Source organism: Palaemon carinicauda, chromosome 34 (genome assembly GCF_036898095.1).
Source record: "Palaemon carinicauda isolate YSFRI2023 chromosome 34, ASM3689809v2, whole genome shotgun sequence".
NCBI classification, from domain to species: domain Eukaryota; kingdom Metazoa; phylum Arthropoda; class Malacostraca; order Decapoda; family Palaemonidae; genus Palaemon; species Palaemon carinicauda.
The window spans coordinates 15,754,123-15,777,491 of NC_090758.1; the positions used below are offsets into that span (position 1 = coordinate 15,754,123).

Genomic DNA, 23,369 nt, shown 5'->3' on the forward strand with positions numbered 1-23,369 from the left:
CCTAGCTTGGGTGGAGAGGGAGCTTGGGCGCTGATTATATGTATAAATGTAGGTATATGGTTAGTCTCTAGGGCATTGTCCTACTTGAAAGGACAATGTCACTGTCCCTTGCCTCTGCCATTCATGAGTGGCCTTTAAACCTTTAAAGTGAGGATGAAGAAGAACAAGAAAATCCATTGGAACAAGATGTTGGGTTAAAGGTTTAAAGGCTGCTCATGAAGGGTAGAGGCAAGGGACAGTGACATTCCCCTAGCAAGCGGGACAATGCCTTAGAGACTGACCATATATACATATGATCAGTGCCCAAGCTCCCTCTCCACCCAAGCTAGGATCAAGAAGGGCCAGGCAATGACTGCTGATGACTTGGCAGATAGACCTATAGGCTTCCCCAAATCACCCCATCCTTAGCTTACAAGGATAATGAGGTTGCAGCAATCAAAGGAACTAACGAGTTTGAGCGGGACTCGAACTCCAGTCTGTCTATCACCAGTCAGGGACGTTACCACGTCGGCCACCATAACCCTTATCACTAGAACATTTCTCAACTGTAGTAAAAATGACACGAGAACTAAAGAGAGTGGAGAAAGATTGAAACCCTAAATGTTTCGTTCATTGCCGTTCAGAAATGCAACTGACGGAACCTCTATAGAATTGGCATCATCAGCAACTGCCCATCACCATGTTCCTCATTGACAAAAACAGAAGAGACACGTGTACTCCTTCAGCGAAAATAGAAATGACACTCTACGTTTACAATATATCAAGAATATATGAAATTATAGAGAATGGAACAATTTTCACAGCGTTAGTTTTAAAAAAGTAGTTGAGACGTATATAGTATTGTAAGATAAGAATTGGGAAAATATAAGTTTTACTTTCTCAAGGTAAAAATTCAGGACCATTGTAGTGGGTATCAAGTCTCGTACCCCCAGGTTTAAGGTTTTGTACTCCCTGGGGGTAAAGGTACCCCAGGTTAAGGACCACTGCTTTAGGCAACGTAGATAATGCGCTACCTGTAAAGCCCTGCTGAAGTATTGCTATCAGTAAAGATTCAATGCTCTTTGCTGTTCAGTACGATTGTGGGGAAAACATAAAATTTTCAATATATAAGATATAAACGATTCTATGTAAATTAGAAAATAAGAAAAAAATATACCATACAGTACTGTTTCTACTTTGCAATTTTTTCGTCTACATCTTCCGTTTTCAGAGCGTAACACTTGTGGCAGCCAGGAGATTGCCATGTAAAATATATTATATTAAACCTATTTATATTCATAATAAGAAATTCTATTAGAAACCACAGACGTACTTTCAGTGTAGAGGTAAGTGTCACTTTATTTCAACATTTTAAATTCTAGTTCAGACCAAACATGACCTTACCTTCGTTCCCTCTAGAGGCATATTGATACCACATCGTTGCGTACGATATTAGAGTGTCCGCGTAGGCATTGATGTTGCTGATTTCAGTGAAGTCCGCGTACTTCTCCTGCCACTCCTGGCCAGCCGATGCTCTCCAGCCCACGGAGTCAGTTTGGGTCGTCATTCCCTTTGCGTCGAGAGTGTTCGCTGTAAAGTGATGTTGTTAGTTAGCTTTTAAGGGTTCAGTGTTATGTATATTGTTTGCTAATACAGTACATAAAATAATCTTTTGGGATCTTGTAGAAAAACAATTTGCTTCATCAGATGCTGTAGGATATCTGGATTCAGGTTAAGTTAAAGAATCCGATGAATAATAAACAAGAACAAAAACTTAACTTGAATATTCAAGATGTCCCAAAGTTTCTTATATTTGAATGGGATTACTATTCTATGCTTAAATGCCTTTAACCCACGTTAGGTGTTTAGTGGTGTCAGTGCACGTCACAAGGTACAGTGTACATATTACTGCAAGGTCTTTGTCCTATCCATTTGCCCTAAGCTGTACTCGCAGCCCACCCTCCCATGTTATCCACCACAATGAAGCTTCATATGCAGAATCACTTACCGTTGCATCCTCAGCAGTCGCCAAGGCAACCGAAGGAAGCAGCAGAGCCTATCAGAACTGCGTCACAATCGCTCGCCATTCATACAAATATATAATGAAATTACTGTATGCACAAAAATTAATAATGTTTCAAGCAAAATACACCATGTCCTTCTCTTCCCTTTCGCCCAAACAGAACTCGGTCTCAAATCTTGGGAGTTTCTGATTCGCCTCCTGGCCGACAAACGAACAAACCCTTCTCTCATCCGGTGGGAAGACGAACCCACGGCCATCTTCCGCCTGACCCAGCCCAAAATCATCGCCCAGATGTGGGGGGCGCGGGCGGGGAAGACCCATTTGTCCTACGTCAATTTCGCCAGGGGGCTGAGGTGGCATGTAAAGAAGGCAGATCAGTTGAAGGGTTATTACCACATTTTATATTTCGTTGAATGCAACTAAGAATCTGAGAAGCCTTTTCTACGTAAATACAATTACAGTTAAAGTCTAAAGAAAAGAATGAATGGGTTGAAAATTGAATCTGCTGAAAGCTTAAGCTGCTGGAACATTGGGTCATATGACTACATGTCCACTTGATAGGACAGATCTAGCTATTAATGATAAAATGAGTCAGACGTTCAAAGCCCTTTTGGAATGACGTACAACCTCATAAATTAAACATTTTCCCCCACAAAGGGAGGAGCCAATGCATTTCCCACAGGTTTTATTGACTAAATGGGTAGCTTTTAGGTTTTGCATATTTTAAGAATATTGAGAACTTTCTTTTTCATGTTTGTTCTATCCTGCAAATTTGGAAAATATATTTGCACATCAAAGTGCCTCTTTTTCTATGTGGGAATTTTATCATGTAATTGCATTTCTCGTATTTGCATAAAACTGATTTTGACGTAGGAAAAATCTATTTTTGGGTGAGATAGCCATGTCGTCCTGATGGAAGTTCCCTTCGGCAGCTTCCTACTGTATAATATATCTGCGAGTGATATTACAAGAGAATTACCGTCGGGTATCACGGGGTTCCAACCCCCGGAACGACTATCCGAAGATATCGTGTATAATCAGGGACATATCCGAAGATAACCATAGATATCTGCACCCCCAATAGACTTTACCCAGTCTAGTCAACTAGGGGGAAAGGATAAGTGAGTAGCCGTTACATATCCTCTCTCCCTAAGGTGCCCCCACTCGTCTCTGGAGACCCATTCCTTTGTTCGTCGCGTATCGTACAGTTGTTGCTGTTTCGTTGTGCGCTATTTATCAGCTTTTTTGAAGTTTTTCTTTGTGTGATGGCTTCTTCTTCGTCGTCTAAGTTGAGTACCAACCTCCCTTTACAGTTTACTTTAGCTGTAAGTCTTTTGGATCCCTACGGGGAAAGTTATTTAGCTTTTACGATGGGGGATACTAAAGGGTAATTATAAAAGATACTCACACGTAGAAGAGATTCTCCTTTTCTCCTTCTTAACGGAGCAGGCCTGGATGAAGAAGAGTTTGGGCTTTTTGAAGAACCATTCGATCTGTATGAAAGGGTCGATGAACTCCCGACGTCTGTGAATGCTGCTGTCCTTGAGGGTCAGGTACGTCTTGTCTCCGTGACCCATGAAGAAAACTACCAGGCTGTGGAAAATAAATATTGGTTCTTTTTGTAATTTACCAGAGATCTAACATTACTTTTCTTTTGGTATAATCTGTACATTGATATTTGAGGAATATGAAAATTTCCTATTTAAAAGTATTGTTTTTGAAAGCCGTACAAATTAGGAATGAAGTGAAGAGTGGTATAGTTATTATTTTAAATTGTGATTGTGATTTGCACAGTTCTTAATCATTTATAAAGTATAAAGCAAAATCCTTTGTTTTCGTAGGTTTTAAATGTTCTAAACTTGCAATGTTCTTGTGCCCGCAAGTGTAGTATATATTTTAAAAGAAAGCTAAAAATGTCTGGTTTCAGTGCCAGTATCATCGCAATAGATGCACACCAGAACATCAGCCGGGCAAGCCCAACCCTTACAGTGGCGCCCAGACTCAGCAGTGGCATCGTCACGGTTCCGGGCGGGGATTGGTCTGCTGCCTTGTGAATGCTAGGTGAACGCGCACCAATGCTCTTCAGATATTTTTGTGTAAGATGGAATGTATCTAATCAAAACATTGCTTATTACCTGTTGGTAGTTTAGAATATAATAGATCTTGACTTGATTTATGAGAATCCGAAAGTTCATTTCGTTTACCTGTCGTAGAATTTGTTCCTTGCATGTTTCAACTTGTTGACAATCGTTTTGATGTCTTCCGCTGTCGGATCAATTTTTGTAAACAAGTCGTATTTGAACGTCTTCTCAAACAGCTCCCTAACCCTGAGAACATCCTTCTGAGAGCCCGCACGGCCTTCGTTCACCGTGAATATCAGGCAGAGGCCTGGAGGACGGGAGGCAATGGGGTATCTGTTTAAGACATTCAGAATGAGATCTATATTGGGGTTGGCTTTTCTCTCGTTGCGTGCCATCTCTTTCAGCTGCTCGAAGATGAAGATGAGCTTATGCGTATAGAGGCGATTCAGCATTTTCTTGTGCATCATCAGGAGAATCAGATAATAGAAAGCAGCGTCTTTTAGACCAGGAACCTTTTCCAAAGCCTTGAGATCGATGGGCTGCGTCAAAATCCTCTTGGCGTTGTCGTCACCCTTAACATCCTCGGACTCTCGGAGAACCTGAAGTAATGAGAGCAACCAATATATTGTTAATTCATATTTCTTAAAAATCATTTTACATGAGATCCGTACTACTATTTGGAAGAAATGTACAGTTCCTGTACGTTACTAGTCTGCTTTGCGGACAATTTTACAATAATTTGTTGAATTTTTTACCTCTCCTTAGGATTTTGCTGATATTTCATCAACATTAGTTACTATTATGTCTGGAATGTATAGATTGAGCCCACTACAAAAATGCATAACGTACACATTTTTCAATACATCCATAATATCACTGGAACTATACCTGATACATGTGGTAGACATCCTTTGGAGTTAAATCATCACAAATCTTCATGATGACCTTGTTCTCTGCATACACAAAGAAAGACTTCTTGTCGTAGCCCGAGGTACTGCGCCGTACGGGAATTTTCTTCTGCGTGATAATCTGCCCATACAAGCTTTTGATCTGCTCGGGGGTCGAGTGGCCGAACATTTCAAATATCTCGGTGAACGCGAGGATTTCCTCGTCGCCGTCTTCGAGCCTTTCGTCGGAGTCGGAGAAGTTGCTCTCAAGAGTGCTGGGTCCGGTGGCTCTTGATCGTTCGCAGGCGCTCAGCTTCAGGAGGCGGAGCTGCATCTCTCTCAGTAATGGAGTCAGATTTTTCCTCTCCAGAACAGTCTGTTTCCATGAGAGATAAATGTGGAGTCAGCTTTCTATGGAGCGAAGTACAGTCAACAGTGTTTGGTTTGACATTTTTTGTATAAGACAGAATGGAAACGTTTAAACAATATACAGTTGAAAAAAGAATGTATACACTTTTGGAATTAAAGAGGCTTTAGTTACATATTCTTGATATTTTACATGTATCTCACTCTACAGATAATGAAAATATGTTCCAATAAACCTTGGGGATATTTAATATTAACTTTTTTTTCTAAGTATTTCTTGTAACTAAACCTAAGCTTCTTAATCATCTTTAAGTAACAAGATAAAACATAAACGGCAGTTGCTAGTACCACTAGCATAAGATTACTATTTCCCAATAGCCTTTCTCGTCAGCCGACAAAGTCCGCCGCTGGAAACCCCTTTTGCGTGAAAAGGAAATAAAAGCAATAGTTGGGTAATTGATGTGATAAACGGAGGAGAAAAAAACCTCCGAATAAAAATAGTAAAGGTAAACGTAGGAGACAAGAACTTCAGAATAAAAATAATAAAGTAATACGAAGGTATAAATATCAATAATGAAGAATTATTATATTTTTAGACTTACCTCAAGTTTTTCCAGACTCCTTGTGACAGAGTCAGTCTTAGCTTCAGTGGTCAGTTCACCTCTGCCCACCATGGTGCCTACCCCCATACCGCCGCCATCTGTATACTCGCTAGGACTGGTCGCGAGCTTTTTTCCTTCGCATCCCTCTGCCTATTGGAAGAGAATGGTTGATGAAGAGGGAGAATATTTGAGTGTGAGAAGACCGGCGATGGAGATAAAACTTAGAGAATGTAAATGACAGGGTTGCCAGATTATTTCCACTGGACTATCATACATGAGCCTTAGAATTATCATTTTTCACCCAATATTATCGTACACACTTTCAACATAATTATTAAGGAGTAGCATAAAGGACTTATTTCAATGTATTTTACTATAATTGTTTAATTAAATACACATACATATACCTAAAGTATATATCGTACATTGTACTGAACCCAAAATAATTGTACATGTATGATAATTATCGTACGAATGGCAACCCTGAGTAACGAGGACTTTGTATAAAATCCAAATGAATCTCAAATGATTTGGAGGAAAGTCTTAGGGGAAATGTTCTTATGCAGAATGGAGAAAATGTTGACTTTAGTAATTATAGAGTAACCAAACAAACGGAACACTTGGTGAAGGATTTAGGTTGAAACAATTGTGAAATTAATAGAAAAAGAGAAACTCTTCTGAACGTTTACAGGCCCAAAGAAGGCCTCTGAAAATTACTAAAGAGGTACTTTTTTAAAGTTTTGGAAAAGCATGTTGGGTTACTTGAAATGTATATAAGTATAAAACGGATTTTGAGCGAAGCGAAAAATCTATTTTTGGGTGAGATAGCCATGGCGTCCTGATGGAAGGTTCCTGTTTGGTAGCTTCCTTGGGTATAAGACTACTAAGATATTCCCAGAGAATTTAACCACAGGTTATCACAGAATTCTAACTTCTGGAGCGAGTATCTCAAAGGTTTCCCTTTAAGACATCGTAATACAACAGGGGACACGCATGTCTGGTCGTGCCACATAGCTATCTCCACCCCGAACAGAGTTAACGCTTCGGTGTGTAAGGGCTGAGAATAGCTGGGAGCCGTTCCACAGCTAATCTCACTCGTGGCTACTACTGATACTCGAGACGTAAACAAACGGACGCCATTGCTCTAATGACGTCACGCGCGTCTTTATCCTGGCGCCAGTTGCTGCCTGATACAATTGTGTAGGGTGGGAGCAAACTGAACGAAGTAGTAGGGAGGGTCCATCAGGACGCCATGGCTATCTCACCCAAAAATAGATTTTTCGCTTCGCTCAAAATCCGTTTTTTGGGCTCAAGCCATGGCGTCCTGATGGAAGAGTACCAGAGAATCAATGTATCGTGGTAGATTTTCCCCCAGAGTTAAGTGCCTAGGCATTGACAAAACAGCAAAGTAATCTTAGGTAAGAACCATAGGAACGAAATATCCTGCCCCCCATTGGTAGGAAGTTCCCATGGGCTATGCCGACGTCAAAGTGGTATTGAAGGGCTATTCATCTTGACAGAAGAACTTTTAAGAGCTTAGAGATGAAGCAGAATGTTTGATATTTGTATAGGAACATTCTGAAGTAGGACAGTGGTGGTTGGGCACTGTGTGTAGAGTTCATCTCCTGATTATCAGAAGTAAGTATTCGTGTAGGAACCTTACTGAGGCAAGGTGAATATAATTTAGGAATAGACATCTTAAATTCTTCATGACCATAAGAAAGGAGGAATAAATAAAACTATGACAGTATGTATTTCATAGTAAGTAGGAGCTGAAAGAGACGCATAAGTAATAAAATAGAAATTTTATTTCACAATGCAGAAATTAAATAATTTACAGCAAAAGTAAAGTTCATTTACAGTAATAATAATGTACATAGAAATAAAGGCTTGCTCTTGAATCTGAAAGGGAATTTCAGGATTAGTAGGTACTCGTTCTCGAGGAACGCAAGTCTTTAAATAACACATCATGCTCAAGGCATGCGGCACTTGTGTGACACTATGACATTTCACCTGGGATAAGAACAGTTATAAAAGCACTAAGTGTTTTTAGACATCACTATGAATCACTCGAGGGTCAACATAGGCACCCGAAGAGTTAGAGTCCCAAGTAACTCACTGTTCTACGCAGAGTTAGGTGCAGGTTTCATAACACTACCTGCGGCTACCACAAAATGTTTGATTTCGTGCACTTGTTTCGCATAATGTTTAAAGAAAACTCGCGAGGACTTCCAGCCCGTAAAGTTTTTAAGGCTCTCAAAGTCCATGCTCTGAAAGAAGTTCAGAGAAGATGCCACTTTTCTAGGATCATGACCAGCGGGTGTACTGTTCGGATCCGCTCTGCGAATGAAGTAGGTGATTTTCGCTCTTAATTGTTTCAGTGACAGGTCGCTGCCCGATGTTTCTCCTTTGAAGAGTTGGCCTCCACCAAAGTTTGAAGTTCTGCGAAGATAGACCTTGAGGCTCTCTACTGGACATAGAGAGACATCCTCCTTCAGGGGGCATATTCTCCAAGGGCCCCATCTTTTGGTGGGTAATTCATTTTTGGCGAGAAACGTCGGATCAGGGGAGAGGGTCACTTCTCCTGAATCAGCAAACAGGATGTGTCCCTCTTCTCTTGATAATGCCACTATTTCGCTGACTCGAGCTCCCGAGGCGAGAGCAAATAAAAATATAACTTTCTGAGTCAGATCCTTGAGGGGGCATGAATCATTGTCCAAGTTGGAGGCGAAATGGAGCACCTTGTCTAGTGACCAGGAGATCGGTTTCGGAGGGGGTGCTGGGCGTAGGCGAGCACATGCTTTCGGCAGTTTGTTAAAGATGTCGTTGGACAGATCAATTTGGAAAGCATATAGAATTGGTCTAGTCAAAGCCGATTTGCAGGTTGAAATCGTATTGGCTGCTAATCCTTGTCCATGAAGGTGAATGAAGAAGGACATACAGAAATCAATGGTGATTTCTTTAGGATTTTTTGCTTTAACAAAGGAGACCCATTTCCTCCAGGATGATTCATATTGCCGTCTCGTGGATTCGGTCTTGTATTCCTCTAGGAAGTCTAGACTTTTCTTCGAGATCCCAAACCTCTTCTTTGCGGCAAGGGAGAGAAAATCATGAGATGAAGGTCCTTGATTTTCGATGATGAAGCGAAGACAGTCGACTTCTGTACTTGTTGAGAGAGAACTGGGCCCGGGAGAGGGATCAGCTTGGGCTGCAGCTCCAGGACCAGGGGGGTACCAGTTGCTCCGGGGCCACTTGGGAGCCACTAGGGCCGCTGTCCCTTTGAAGGTTCTCAGTTTGGAGAGGACTTTCAACAGAAGGTTGGTGGGAGGGAACAGGTATATCTTCGACCATCTGTTCCAGTCCAGTGACATGGCGTCCACCGCTTCTGCTTTGGGGTCCTCGTACGGGGCTACGTACAGAGGAAGTTGATTGTTGTCGCTCGTTGCAAAGAGATCTATCTGAAGTTCTGGGACTTGATGAGAGATGAAGGAGAATGATCTTGCGTCTAGAGACCATTCCGACTCTATCGGGTTTGTCCGAGATAGAGCATCCGCTGTCACGTTGCGGAATCCTTGTAGGTGAACTGCAGACAGGTGCCACTTCTTCTTCTCCGCCAGACGGAAGATTGGGAGAAGCACCTGATTTATCTGGGGCGATCTTGAGCCCTGGCGATTGAGACATCGAACTACCACCGAGTTGTCTAGGGTTAGACGGATGTGGATCGAGGGCGGCGGGGATAGCTTCTTCAGAGTAAGAAGGACCGCCATGGCCTCCAAGATGTTTATGTGGAACGTCTTGAATAGTGGAGACCAGGTCCCTTGAGCTTGTTTCAGGTGGGAGTGACCTCCCCAGCCCTCCAGTGAGGCATCCGTGTGGATGTTGAGTGATGGAGGAGGGTGTTGGAGAGGAATGGACCTTTTCAGGGCCATTGCTTCCGACCACGGCTTTAGGAGGCGTCGAAGTCTGTTTGGAAGCCGTCTCTTGAGGTCTCTTCGAGCGATGGATGCCGATCGTCTCCAGACTCCCGCGGCATCCTTTAGCTGTGCACGAAGCACTGGGTTTGTCACTGAGGCGAATTGTAGAGAGCCTAGAACTCGTTCCTGCTGTCGTCTTGAAATGCGTTTGGATTTCAGTAGTCGCTTGACAGACCCTGCTATTTCCTTCCTTTTCTTCTGGGGGATGGAAAGGCGGTGTGACTGAAGATTCCAGTGGATTCCCAGCCACTGAAACTTCTGAGCCGGAGAGAGGCGAGATTTCTTCTCGTTGATCTTGAATCCCAGGTGTTCTAGGTACTGGGTAACTTCGTCGCAAGACTTTGTACACTCTTCGGGCGATGGAGCCCAGACTAGCCAGTCGTCGAGGTAGGCCATCACCTGGACGTTTCTTAGGCGGAGCTGTTGTACTATGGCATCCGCCAGCTTTGTGAAGATCCGAGGGGCCACATTGAGGCTGAACGGCATGGCCCGGAAGGCGTAGCTTTTCCTTTGGAGTCGAAATCCTAGGTAGGAGGAAGCGTGATGGTTCATTGGAATGTGCCAATAGGCATCCGCCAGGTCTATAGAGACCGTGTAGGAACCTTGAGGCAGAAGGGTCCTTATTTGTTGAAGCGTCAGCATCTTGAATTTGTTGTTCTCTATGAACTTGTTGAGGGGGGATAAGTCCAGAATGACTCTGAGCTTGTCTGAGTCCTTCTTGGGAACGCAAAACAGTCTCCCTTGGAACCTGGTGGACTTTACCTTCCTTATCACCTTCTTGTTCAAGAGGTCTAGAACATATTCTTCCAGAATGGGGGTCGATTGTTGGAAGAACCGCTGGAAGATTGGGGGTGGTTGCACCCAACTCCAGCCTAGACCGTTCTTGATGATGCTGTGTGCCCAAGGATCGAAGGTCCAACGATCCTGGAATTGGCGGAGTCTTCCTCCCACCGGAAGCACTTCATTGCTTCTGGTGTCCCGAGGACTTGTTGCCTCGGCCGCTAGCTCCCTTTCCTCCTCTACCTCTGGAGGGACGACGAGAGGCGTCTCTGCTTGCACCCCTGGACGAGCCTCTACCTCTGGCATGAAAGGTAGTGGATGGCTGCTCAAAGGCAGGGGTGAAGACCGGTGACTGTGACAACACCGGTTGGGAGACCAATTGAAAGGTCTGTTGTGGTTGGGCAACCACTTGGGAGGTAGCGGGTCCCGGAAACTGACGTCTTTGTTGACGTTGCTGGGGTTTCGGCTTTTGAGGTTTCCTCTTAGGCTGAGGTCCATCGTCCTGAGAGGTTTTCCTTTTTCTGGACATGCCCCACTTGTGGAGAAGGTTCCTATTCTCCGTGGCGGCTCTGTCCGTTATTTCCTTGACAAGGTCAGAAGGAAACAGGTGCTTTCCCCAGATGTTGGAGGAAATCAGCCTCCGGGGTTCGTGTTTCACGGTGGCACCGACAAACACGAATTCACGACAGGCTCTACGAGCCTTTATGAAATGGTACAAGTCCTTCATTACCGTGAGTAAGTGGGATTTGGCCAGTACCATGTAGTGATCGGGTACTGCTGTGTCACAGGCCATAACTTCAAGTTGGACTTGATGAGAAAGAGATGCCGCAAGCCTCTCCTTCGTGTCTTGTTCCCGGCGAAGGAGGTGATCATTGAGCTTAGGGAGGTCTTCATTAAACTGACGTCCGGCGACGTCAGGATCGAGCCTACCCACGACGAAAGTATGTTGGACATCTTTCCATTGTCTAGTGTCAGGGGGTGTCACGATGGAGAAGGGTCTGCACTCCTCCAGTGCAGGGCAGGGTTTTCCTTCTTCCGCCGCTTTAAGGCATGCAGCCAAGGCCTTTTCCAAAAATGGAAGAATCGCAGTGTCAGGTGCGACATATGTAGGATGCTTCTTGCTCAAGGCAGGAAGCTTAGAGCAGGTAAAGCCCCTGCTCTTAAATGCGGAGGCTAGCATAGCCTGGGCCTTTGCGAGATCGAACACTATCTCTTCTTTAGGTTCGGTCTCCTCCTTCGAGGCAGGTTCGGAACGAAGCCGGACGTAACAGTCCGGGTAGGCCTCGAAGCTTGGGAAGAATTCCACATCTTCCAACGGGACCGTGCCGATTTTGTCACTAACAAAGATCCTGCCGGTCGCAATAACCATATGCTCTGCATACCTCCACGGATTGGCATGAGAGCAAGCTGGGAGATCCTTGACCGAGATCTTCTTCGGTTCTCTGGATCCAATCATAGACCTGATGGACTCCTGGTTCTCCTTCAGTCTGTCGTCCATGACAGCTCTAATCAGTCGGATCAGTTCTTGGGTAGAAGAGGAAGGATCCGGGGTCGAGGAGGTAGACGGGATGGACACATCCGTCGGTGTAGGAGTAGGCGGAGGGATGGACGAGGGAGTAGCTCCAATCTCCGACTCGGTGTATTCCACCTTGTCTTCGTCCTCTTCGGCTCCTTGAGCCATAAGCGTCTTCTCCGTGTCTTCCGAGACGTCAGAGATCTGTTCATCATCCTCGGAATCTAAACGACACTCGTGCATGGACTGAGCCATGACCACATCAGGTTCCACCGTAATTTGGACAGTGGGGATTGCTTCCTTTGGAACCACTGAGTCAGGGGAGGCCTTAGGGAACAACAGGGACCTCAGTTCTTCGGTGGCCAGGTACGGTCCAGTAGCATTTCTCTGAAAACCACGCACCCACTTGCGCAGTTTTTCACGAGCAATGTCTCTAACCTCCGCTGAGGGAGGGTTATGGAAGGCCTCAACTAGGTAGGCCTGGCAGACCGTACATTCCAGTGGATTCCAGAACTTCCAATCCCCTTTCTTGTCTGAGCAAGGGGCGTGAGTCCTGCACGCCGTATGTCCGTAAAACTGCGAGCGTTTCACAGCACAGTATGCGAAATCGCACTTCATCTGCTCCTCCTTTCCAGAAGAAGGCGAGGCTGAAGGTAACGACATAGCGAAGATGCAAAGCGATAAAGTTCACACAAGGGAAAATCCGTCTCAGTAGGGCAGCTACTAAACAAAGGATAAAGACGCGCGTGACGTCATTAGAGCAATGGCGTCCGTTTGTTTACGTCTCGAGTATCAGTAGTAGCCACGAGTGAGATTAGCTGTGGAACGGCTCCCAGCTATTCTCAGCCCTTACACACCGAAGCGTTAACTCTGTTCGGGGTGGAGATAGCTATGTGGCACGACCAGACATGCGTGTCCCCTGTTGTATTACGATGTCTTAAAGGGAAACCTTTGAGATACTCGCTCCAGAAGTTAGAATTCTGTGATAACCTGTGGTTAAATTCTCTGGGAATATCTTAGTAGTCTTATACCCAAGGAAGCTACCAAACAGGAACCTTCCATCAGGACGCCATGGCTTGAGCCCAAAAAGACGGCAATGATAACGGCCTGCAGTAAGATAGAAATGTTTTGAGTTACTGTTGGTTCACATCAATGATTGGCGCTCAGTCCCTTTTGGTTTATGCTTGTTTTATCGCGAAAGGGAATGGTTCAACAGGAAATGTGTTAGTTGTAGCACATTGAGATAAGGAATTGTAATGGCTTTTTCGCCAACGTTTCCTACCATATCCCTTATCCTTCGAGACAAGGTTAATTATATTCAGGAAAGGATAACCATAGCTTGTTATTAACGTGTCCCTGATTAATACACGATATTTCTCGGGATATTCGATCCGGAGATTAGAACTCTGTTGATACCTCTAAGTTAAAATTTTTCTAGTATATCACTTGCAGAAATATCCCGAGTAGAAGCTGCCAATGAGGGACTTCCATCAGGACGACATGGCTATCTCACCTAAAAATAGATTTGTTCCTACACTAAATACAAACCCTCATTCTTTACTATAGGAGATATTCTAGCGCGAGCTGGAAAATACGGCAGAAAACCTTAACAAGGTCGTTAACGACCGGGCCGGTAGTTATCCACCTGTTAGGGGTGGGGGACTGCCGGCCGGTAGCTACTGAATACCTCCAATCGAATTCTACCCGTCGCAGTGGTAACACCGCTGCTCCTGCTTTTGCTTGACTGGCAGACTAGCCTTTCTTTAGTGTGTTTTTTATTAACTTTTTATTTTTCTTTCGTTATTAGATGTGATGTCCTCTAATTTGAGGAAGTGTCCCGGGATTCCCCCGAAATCTTGTGACACATTCATGTCACCACCGGAGGTGGATCCTCATTCCCTATGCCAACGCAGTGGGATAAGTTCATGAAGAGGAAGAAGAAGAAATCCAAGAAAGATACGTTACCTCCAGGTTCACCGTCGAAAGGTAAGGAGTCTCGGGCCTCTTCTTCGGCCTCTCGATCTCTTCCTTCAAACTCTTCCTTGCCTCCTTCCTGCGGGGGGAAGTCAAGGAAGAGCGGCACCATTGACTTAACTCCCATTCCCCTGGGTCAGGCGGATCAAGTTGCCCCTCCCAGTGGGACAGTTTCGATAAAGTACAAGCGGTATGGGCTGCCCTTGGACTTCCTGGTTCTCTTTCGGTGGAAGGTGGAACCAGATCTTTGCAGGCACAGTTTTCCCTCAGGTCCCTTCTGCTTTGGAACCTTTGGGAGTTCCCGACCTCGCCGACATCCCGTCAGCCCAATCGGCAGCCGCTGAAGTGTCAGCAGATGTAAGAACTTCAGCGCCCGCAGAACCTACTTCGCTCTGTGCTTGCGCTTCTACAAAACAATGTCACAAGCGCGATCATCGCGATACCTCCTCCTCCTCCTCCTCCTCCTCCTCCTCCTCCTGCTCATCGTCTTCGTCATCCTCGGAGGACAGGAGGGAGAGAGAGAAGAGGAAAAGGAGAGCTCGCTCTCCTTCGCCCAGACGTTCTCGTCGGAGAGAGAGGCAACATAGGGAGAGACGTCATCGTTCTAGCTCTTCCTCGCCTTCTATCTTTTCACGAAATGTCTCGCCGAGAAGCGATAAGCGTTCTCGTCATACACATAAGAAGAGTACATCCTCGCGTCATCGTTCTGCTTCGCGATTGTCTTCCTCTCGCGAGGAATCATCTAGGCCCTATAAGAAGAAGAGCTTTACGATACATTCACGCTCTTCGTCACGAGAGATTTCTCGTAAGCGCAATAAGCGCTCCCGTTGGGTTGATGTTAAATCTAAGGAAAAAGAGCACTCTGAGCGCGATTTTCTCCCCTTCATATTTTATCGGGAGGAGCTCAGAGCGCTCTAGGGAAGAAAGAAAGAACTCTTCTCGCCGTCGCTTCATATCAACGGAGAGAGAGAGCGCTCCCGTCCTTCAACCTCCCGATCACGCAAAGCTCCGGACATATCCGCACGGGGTCATTCACCTCGCCCTCGCGGGTCAGACTGAACAGCTCCGGTTCCCGTACTTTCTAACGAGTTACGGAATATGAGCTTCACGAGAACTTCAGAAGAAGACGCAGGGGTCCAACCCTTCCTTCTCTTTGGCTGAGAACAGAGGAGAAAGACCAGACCGCCAATCAATGCAACCTCTTATTGAGACAGTACCGTTAATTCGGTCTCCTCCGTCTAAACCATCAACTTCCAGGCAAGATCAGGCGCGCGGCGCCATTGGCTAGCACCCAGCCTTCCCTGGGAATATCGGCAATGGAATATGCTACTTCGCCGTTACCTTCAGACACTCGGGCTTCTATCGCCCCCCCCTCGCGAGGAATTAACGCTACCGGAAGATTCCTCAGAAGAACAACCATCAAAAGATTTAGAGTCCGCCTATCTGAGGGCTCTAAGAACAATGTGTAATATCTCAGGCCTCAGAGATTTACACCTGTCACCTCGACATACCTACGCTCCAGCTTTAGACAGACTATGTCGTCCTCCACCAAACCCTAAGACCAGAATCGAACCTCCCTGGTCTATTCACACTGCAGGCCATCTGAGGAAGGTCTCGCAGGCCGTCTCGGGGGAAACGGGTTCTTTGAAGTCTCAAGGATCCCATAAACTTCTACATTTTCCTTTTTCGAGGCAAAGGCGTTTTTACAAGGTCAGAGACGCCAACCCTTCTCCTCTGACACTGGATCCCCTCACAGCAAGGCTCACACCTGGCTGCTCTGCAGAGAGACTCTCTTCTCTCCCAGTCTCTTTCACCGCCACAGAAGCCTTGGCAATGGAAGCAGCGTCAATGTCCCTTCTGGAGGCATTATCCTGTTTGACACGTGGTCAGGTACAGTCGGCTACCTAGCAAGTCACGAAGACCTTTCAAACCAAAACTCCATGCAGTCCCTACAGGAAGTCCAGGCAGCCGGGGCCAAAACAATGGACTTCCTAACTACTACGGCTGCAACGATGTGGAGCAACTGGATTCTCAAAAAGAGGGAATCAGTAGTCTCCAGACTTCATAGGAGCATCGGTAAGACTGAAAAGTCTGATTTGAGGAACTCGGATCTTCTGCAACCTCTCCTCTTTTCTAAGCAGGCGGTCTCCTCTGCCCTGGATACTTGAAGGAAAGAGACGCTGGACACCGCGATGCAAAAGGCTGCATCCTTTCGCCCAATGCAACAGCAGCCAACTCCACAACCCAAGGCAACAACCGCATCTCCACTGCCAGCCAAGAACCCCAGCCGCCCCTCTTTTACACCCAAACCTATGGGCAGAGGAAAGTCGGCTCCTCCTAAGGCTAAAGGCAGAGGGAGGAACCCTAGACAGAAATAGGTTCACGGCTCCCCCCTCACAGTGCATAGGGGGTTGCCTGCAGGGGAGTTGGAGGAGGTGGAAGGCTTTGGGGGCCATGCAATGGACCATCAAGGTGCTTCGTTGGGGGTACCGCATCCCCTTCATAGACTCTCCTCCTCCTCTAACTCCTCCCCTGATCTCGTCCTCCCAGATCCCTCGGGATCCCGGGAAACAGCAAGCCCTAGCTTAGGAGATCCAGAGCATGCTTCTAAAAGGCGCTATTCAAGAAGTCTCCAACACCTCCCCGGGGTTTTTCAGTCACCTCTCTGGTAGAGAGAGCCTCGGGAGGTTGGAGACCAGCAATCGATCTTTCGACCTTGAACCAGTTTGTAAAGCAAACTCCATTCAAAATGGAGACAGCTGCATCCGTGACCCAAGCGGTGCGTCCAGGAGACTTTATGGCATCTGTGGGCTTAAAAGATGCATATTTCCAAGTGCCGATCCATCGCACATCTCGGAAATTCCTGCGCTTTCTGGTTCAGGGTTGAATCTCCGAGTTCAAGGTCCTGTGCTTCAGCCTCTCGACCGCCCCACAGGTCTCTACGAAGATTTTCGAAATCGTATCTTTGTGGGCTCACAAGCATGGAATTTGTCTGCTAGGATACCTGGACGAATGGCTGCTCCTAGCCTCGTCCAGGGAGCTAGCTCTGGATCACCTGAGAAGACTTTTGAACCTTTGCAAGGACCTGGGGATCCTTGTAAACTCAGAGAAGTCTTGCGTGACTCCGACCCAAGTCTTGAACTATCTGGGTATGTCCATCAACACCCAGGTAGGGAGAGTGTTTCCGTCGGAAGACAGGCTTCGGAGACTGGATCAGTCCATCGCCCATCTCCTGTCTCCACTTCCGCCTTCAGCTAAGTCGTGGCAATGTCTTTTGGGCCATCTTTCCTCCCTGGAAAAACTAGTTCCAGGTGGAAGGTCGAGAATGAGAAGTCTCCAATGGCATCTGAAGACTGATTGGTCTCAAAAGACAGATTCCCCATTCTTGGCAGTGGAGGTTCCAAATCTGGTGTTACAAGATCTTCATTGGTGGTCGACCAGAGAGAATACCCAAAAGGGCATTCCCCTCCAAAGCCCCCGTCCGAAGTTAAAACTCTTTTCAGACGCGTCGCTATGGGGATGGGGTTCCCACCTAGGCCCGAAATTAGCAACAGGAGTTTGGTCTCCGGTAGAGAAGTCTCTCCACATAAATCATCTGGAATTATTAGCAGCCTGGAAAGGCCTAAAATTCTTTGTAGAAGATCTACAAGGACTAGAGGTGGTTCTGATGAGCGACAACTCCACACCCGTCTCATACATCAACAAGCAAGGGGGTACTCTGGCAAGAGACCTCTGTCTGTTAGCAGTCCAGATCTGCCAGTGGGCAGAAAGCCACAACATTCCCTTTCAGCCATGTTTATTCCGGGTCGGAGAAACGTCGTGGCAGATCAACTGAGCAGGCATCACCAAGTGCTGAGTGGCGAATGGTCTTTGGATCCTCGAGTAGCGAAGACAGTAATAGCTTTGTGGGGTTTTCCCCCCAATAGACCTGTTCGCCACCTCTCTGAATGCAAAACTTCCCCGCTACGGATCCCAGTTCCAGACCATCAGGCAGCGATCCAGGATGCTTTTCAACACTCCTTGGACAACCTGGATACATATGCCTTTCCACCCTTTTGCCTGCTCAGAAGGGTGATCAACCAACTCAGGACCTCCCGGAACTGCAAACTAGCGCTAATAGCTCCGGCGTGGCCAAGCAGAGAGTGGTACGCAGACCTCCTTTCCCTGCTGGTTCAAGTGCCGAGGTTTCTACCTCCAGAACCCCGTCTGTTGACGCAGCCACACAGTGGTATCCCCCACGGGAAAATCCACTTCCTGAAGCTTCACGCCTGGAGGCTGTCCACTCTCTCCTCAGAAGCAGAGGCTCTTCAGGGAAGGTGGCTGATCACATGTCCAGGCACCTGCGCCAATCTTCCACAAACCTCTACCAAGCAAAATGGAGAGTATTTGCAGCTTGGGATAGAGGGCAAGACGTGTCTCCACTCAATCCCTCTCTTCCATTAGTGGCAGACTTCCTGGTGTACCTCAGGGAGGAGAAACTCCTATCAGTCTCGGCAATTAAGGGCTATCGTTCAGCCTTAAGCCTCATCTGTAGACTGAGAGGAGTTGATCTTTCCACCTCAGAAGATATCACCTTGTTGATTTGAGGTTTTGAGAGATCTTGCCCCCCAGTGGAGATTAGACCACCACATTGGGACGTGTCCCTGGTCTTACGTTCCTTGAAGGGACCTCCCTATGAGCCCTTAAATAGGGCCTCTGACTACTTCCTAACCCTTAAGACCGTCTTCCTAGTAGCTCTGGCCTCGGCAAAAAGGGTTGGTGAACTTCATGGCAAAAAGGGTTGGTGAACTTCATGGCAAAAAGGGTTGGTGAACTTCATGGTCTATCCTACGAAGTCACCCATTCTAGAGGATGGGGGGAAGTTTCGCTCAACTTCGTGCCAGGCTTTGTGGCCAAAACTCAGAATCCTTCATCAGCCAATGAGAGGTTTAGAGAATTTCAATTTTCCAGCCTCAATAAGGTAACACAGGATACTGACCAATTGCTACTGTCCCCAGTCAAGGTGCTAAGTAAATACTTGAAGCACACCAGACCTTTCAGACCACGTCTCCATCATCTCTTCCTCAGTACCAATAAGGTAAAGAGAATCTCTCGCAACACCATCTCTTTCTGGCTCAAGAAAGTTATTGCGAGGGTCATTCACGGAGACCCAGAGGCAGCTCAACCCAAAGCCCATCAAGTTAGAGGAGTGGCTGCCTTTCTGGCATTTAAGAAGAATTTTTCAGAATCCCAAGTCTTAAGAGCTGGAGTCTGGAAGCGTCAATCTACAGTCACCTCTCAATATTTAACCGATGTGACAAATAGGTCTCTAAACACCTTTTCTATAGGGCCTATTGTGGCAGGGCAACAGGTGCTGTATCTACCTTTGCGCCCTTTCAGGGGATAGTAGCTATTGGTCGAGGATTCTGTGTTACACTAGGTTTTAGAAGAGCATCCATCTATCTTCTGCTCCTTTCTTCTTCCTCCCATCTGGGTATCCTAGTCTGTAACCAGTTTCAGCTGGACTCACTAATGGAAATAAGGTATGAAACTCATCTGACTCCTCTCACAGGGTATAAGTTATACTCGTAGTCACGAGAATTCTCCTTTTCAAGGTCAGGGGAATCCTATGTATGAAATGGTCCAAGTCTTTGTTCTCGACCCTCTTCACACTGAAACATTTGTTTCCACGTAAGTAAAAACCTTCAGTCTTGCTAAGATTTTGGGGATCTACAGAGAAAAGTTAATGGGAGATTTTTTCATCAATAGAGTCTAGTCTGAGGACTATCTTCTTTAGGAGTAGAGAACCCTTCGTCCACCCTGACCTCAAGACTAACTCTCCTATAGTAAAGAATGAGGGTTTTTATTTAGTGTAGGAACAAATGACAAACTTATAACAGTTTGTATTTTTCCTAACATACAAACCCGAATTCTTTACTCAAATCTTCCCTCCGTCACCGACCCCTAAGATAGTCCTAGCTAGAATCCGATTGAAGGTATTCAGTAGCTACCGGCCGGCAGTCCCCCACCCGTAACAGTTGGATAACTACTGGCCCGGTCGTTAACAACCTTGTTAAGGTTTTTCAGCCATATTTTCCAGCTCGTGCTAGAATATCTCCTATAGTAAAGAATTCGGGTTTGTATGTTAGGAAAAATACAAACTCTGTTATAAATTTGTTATTTTTCTCATGTCAAAATCCGTTTTATCAACTGATTGAAGAGATTTGGAATGAAAATCTATGGGTAGAGTATTGTTATATACAGATGATCTGGCATTTATGGTTAAAAAAGAAAAGTTAAAGTTGCGGGTTTTAAGTCTCTACTGAGACGATCTACATCATTCTCCTCGGGCGACCATAAGCCAGCAGGGACTATCACTGGTCCCCTCTAACATCCCCCCCAGGCGCCACCCTGGGGAGTATCCCCGGTAGAAGGTCTCATGGTATTCGCGTCCTTGTGATTGAACAAGAATGTAGAGAAGGATATAAAGAAAATGGCAAGATCTCTCTAATAGTTCTATGAATTCTAGAAGACGGGCAGAGGACAACATAATCAAGCAAGATGTAAGAGGCCTAGATTTAAAACGGACAGAGGATTTCAAACGCAGTATTTGGAATTAAATTCAAACCAGGAGAGAGGTTGTAGGTAGAATAAAAACTGCCAGGGGAGATGGTAGAATGTGGTGGGGACGGTATAAAAAAAAATAGAAAAGCCAAGTCAGCAGAAAATCGAGAACTATTTTACTGCAGTTAGGAACAGAAGTTGGAATGAGCGGGGACTTGGAAGTAGAGTTAGATTTGAAGGATCTTACAGATAAAATAATAATTTTGGAAAAATGCTTTAGTCGTAAAGATTACTGGTATGATTGTAGAGTCATTATTGAGATGGTATGGCCATGTAGTAAGAATGGGTGAGGTGGTGAAAGGAGTGAGGAAGGTTTGGTTGTAACCTGTTATGGGGGAAAGACAGGAGGAAGGCAAAGGGTTAGATGGAAAGAAAGAGTGAAGGAGAATTTGCAGTAGAGGAGTTTGCTAGAGGAAGAGGCTAAGGAGTTTTGCACGTATTTGATAATTGATAGAGTGCCTGCAAACGTATTTTGCAGAGTAGTGAAGGCACTCTGAGGAGGACATACAATTACTAGGGGTTAAAATTTGACAAAATTACCGGTTCATTTGAAATTTTTGCATCTTAATATTACTTCATTCTTACCCTGTTCGGGTCGACAGCCAGGAATATCATTTTCGGCAAATCTTCGAGCGGAATTTTTGAGAGAAACCCACGATCTGGAATTAGAAAATTACTTGATTTAGAAAATAAGTTAATATGGGTCACTTTTTAAGGTTATTTCATATATTTTTTCTCATAAAATAACTTAAAGTACGTCTAATGAAAAAAAAATATAAATTTACGCTTTCATCATCACTTCTGATTTTTGTTATACGAAAATATTCATTGTACGATTTGGCCGAAAAAAGATAGTGAAATTGTAGCGTACGGTGGGCGAGGTATTGGCATTAAATCCAGGTTATAGAACTATCATCATCATCATCTCCTCCTACGCTTATTGACGCAAAGGGCCTCAGATAGATTTCGCCTTTTGTCTCTATCTGTATCTTGAGAGCTTTTAAAATTAATTCCTCTCCAAGCTCATCTCCTGCTTCACGCTTCATAGTCCTCAGCCACGTAGGTCTGAGTCTTCCAATTCTTCTAGTGCCTTGTGGAGCCCAGCTTAAAGTTTGATGAACTAATCTCTCGTGGGGAGTGCGAAGAGCATGTCCAAACCATTTCCATCTTCCACTCATCGTGATCTCATCCACATATGTCACTCGAATAATCTCTCATAGTTTCATTTCTAATCTTATCCTGCCATTTAACTCCCATTATCCTTCTGGGGGCTTTGTTCTCAAATCCACAAATTCTGTTGGATATTGTTTCATTGTCATACCACGACTCATCTCCATACATTAACAGCGATCTTACTAAACTGATATATAGCCTGATTTTTATGTGTAATTTCAGGCAATTTGATTTCCAGATTTTATTTCACCTAGCCATTGTCTGATTAGCTTTTTTCAATCTTTCATTAAACTCAAATTCTAAAGATCTTGTATTAGAGATTATAACTATAATTGAGATTTTTTCATTGTAATTAGTTCAATGTTTCTTTGATAACCTTATCTTTGCTTTAATATAAAATATATATGAAATTTTAAAACCGCTCAGTGATTCAATAACATTAAAACTATGTAAATATGTAAGAAATATGAATAAATAGAAGCTATCTTGACTTCCACAGTATTGTTATTTTTATTATTATTAATTGCTAAGCTACAACCCTAGTTGGAAAAGCAGGATGCTATAAGCCCAGGGACTCCAACAGGGGAAATAGCCCAGTGAGGAAAGGAAACAAGGAAAAATGAAATATTTTAAGAAGAGTAACAACATTAAAATAAATATTTCCAGTTTAAACTATAAAAAACTTTTAACAATACAAGAGGAGGAGAAATTAGATAGAATAGTGTTATAACGCCTCACTTTCGAGCAATCCACTAGCAACTGTTTACGTTACATTTCTCGGAAATTAATACTTTTCCCGATAAAGGTTCAGATAACAGTTCACGTGAACTTCTGTGTTGTAGATAAGATACATTAGACTGAATTGTACGACTGACTACGTAGCCAGCGAATCTTATCTTTATCAGGGATAAAAGCACGAATTATCTGTCGACACAGAAACGTATTTTGAATTTAATCATATTTTGCTCAAATTTCAATGCTAAACGTATTGTCACGTTATCATAAACTTTTATCAATAGCACGGTATCCCTCGCAATAGCGGATGACTTTGAAAACAAGACGATATTGTCGCTGTTAAAAACAAGACGATATTGTCGCTGTTAAAAACAAGACGATATTGTCGCTGTTAAATTCAAACTTTGACTACTGAAATGTGAATCGATCCTATATCGAAAACTTTTTTGACAAATCATCATCATTATTATTATTCTTATTATCATTATTATTATTATTATTATTATTATTAAGAAATGAGTTAGCAGCTAGAGAAGATATGAATGTGTTGAGGTGGTTTGGCCATGTTGAGAGAATGGAAAATGGCTGTCCACTTGAGAAGGTGATGAATGCAAGAGTTGATGGGAGTAAACACATCCCAGATGGACCACTAGCAGTGTGTCAACCCGTTTCACATACG

The 23,369-nt window shown here is 44.7% G+C and overlaps 1 protein-coding gene across 1 annotated transcript in view; it reads right to left on the reverse strand.

Annotated features, from left to right (window-relative positions):
• The window catches only part of LOC137627096 (uncharacterized), a 32,379-nt gene that overhangs the window by 4,057 nt on the left and 4,953 nt on the right, over positions 1-23,369 (reverse strand). The window contains exons 2-7 of the mRNA XM_068358109.1: positions 21,368-21,441; positions 5,939-6,088; positions 4,972-5,346; positions 4,207-4,682; positions 3,411-3,595; positions 1,384-1,569 (exon numbers count right to left, since the gene is read on the reverse strand). Of these exons, the coding sequence (XP_068214210.1) occupies positions 1,384-1,569; positions 3,411-3,595; positions 4,207-4,682; positions 4,972-5,346; positions 5,939-6,088; positions 21,368-21,441 (1,446 nt within the window). The remainder of the gene's footprint in view (positions 1-1,383; positions 1,570-3,410; positions 3,596-4,206; positions 4,683-4,971; positions 5,347-5,938; positions 6,089-21,367; positions 21,442-23,369) is intronic.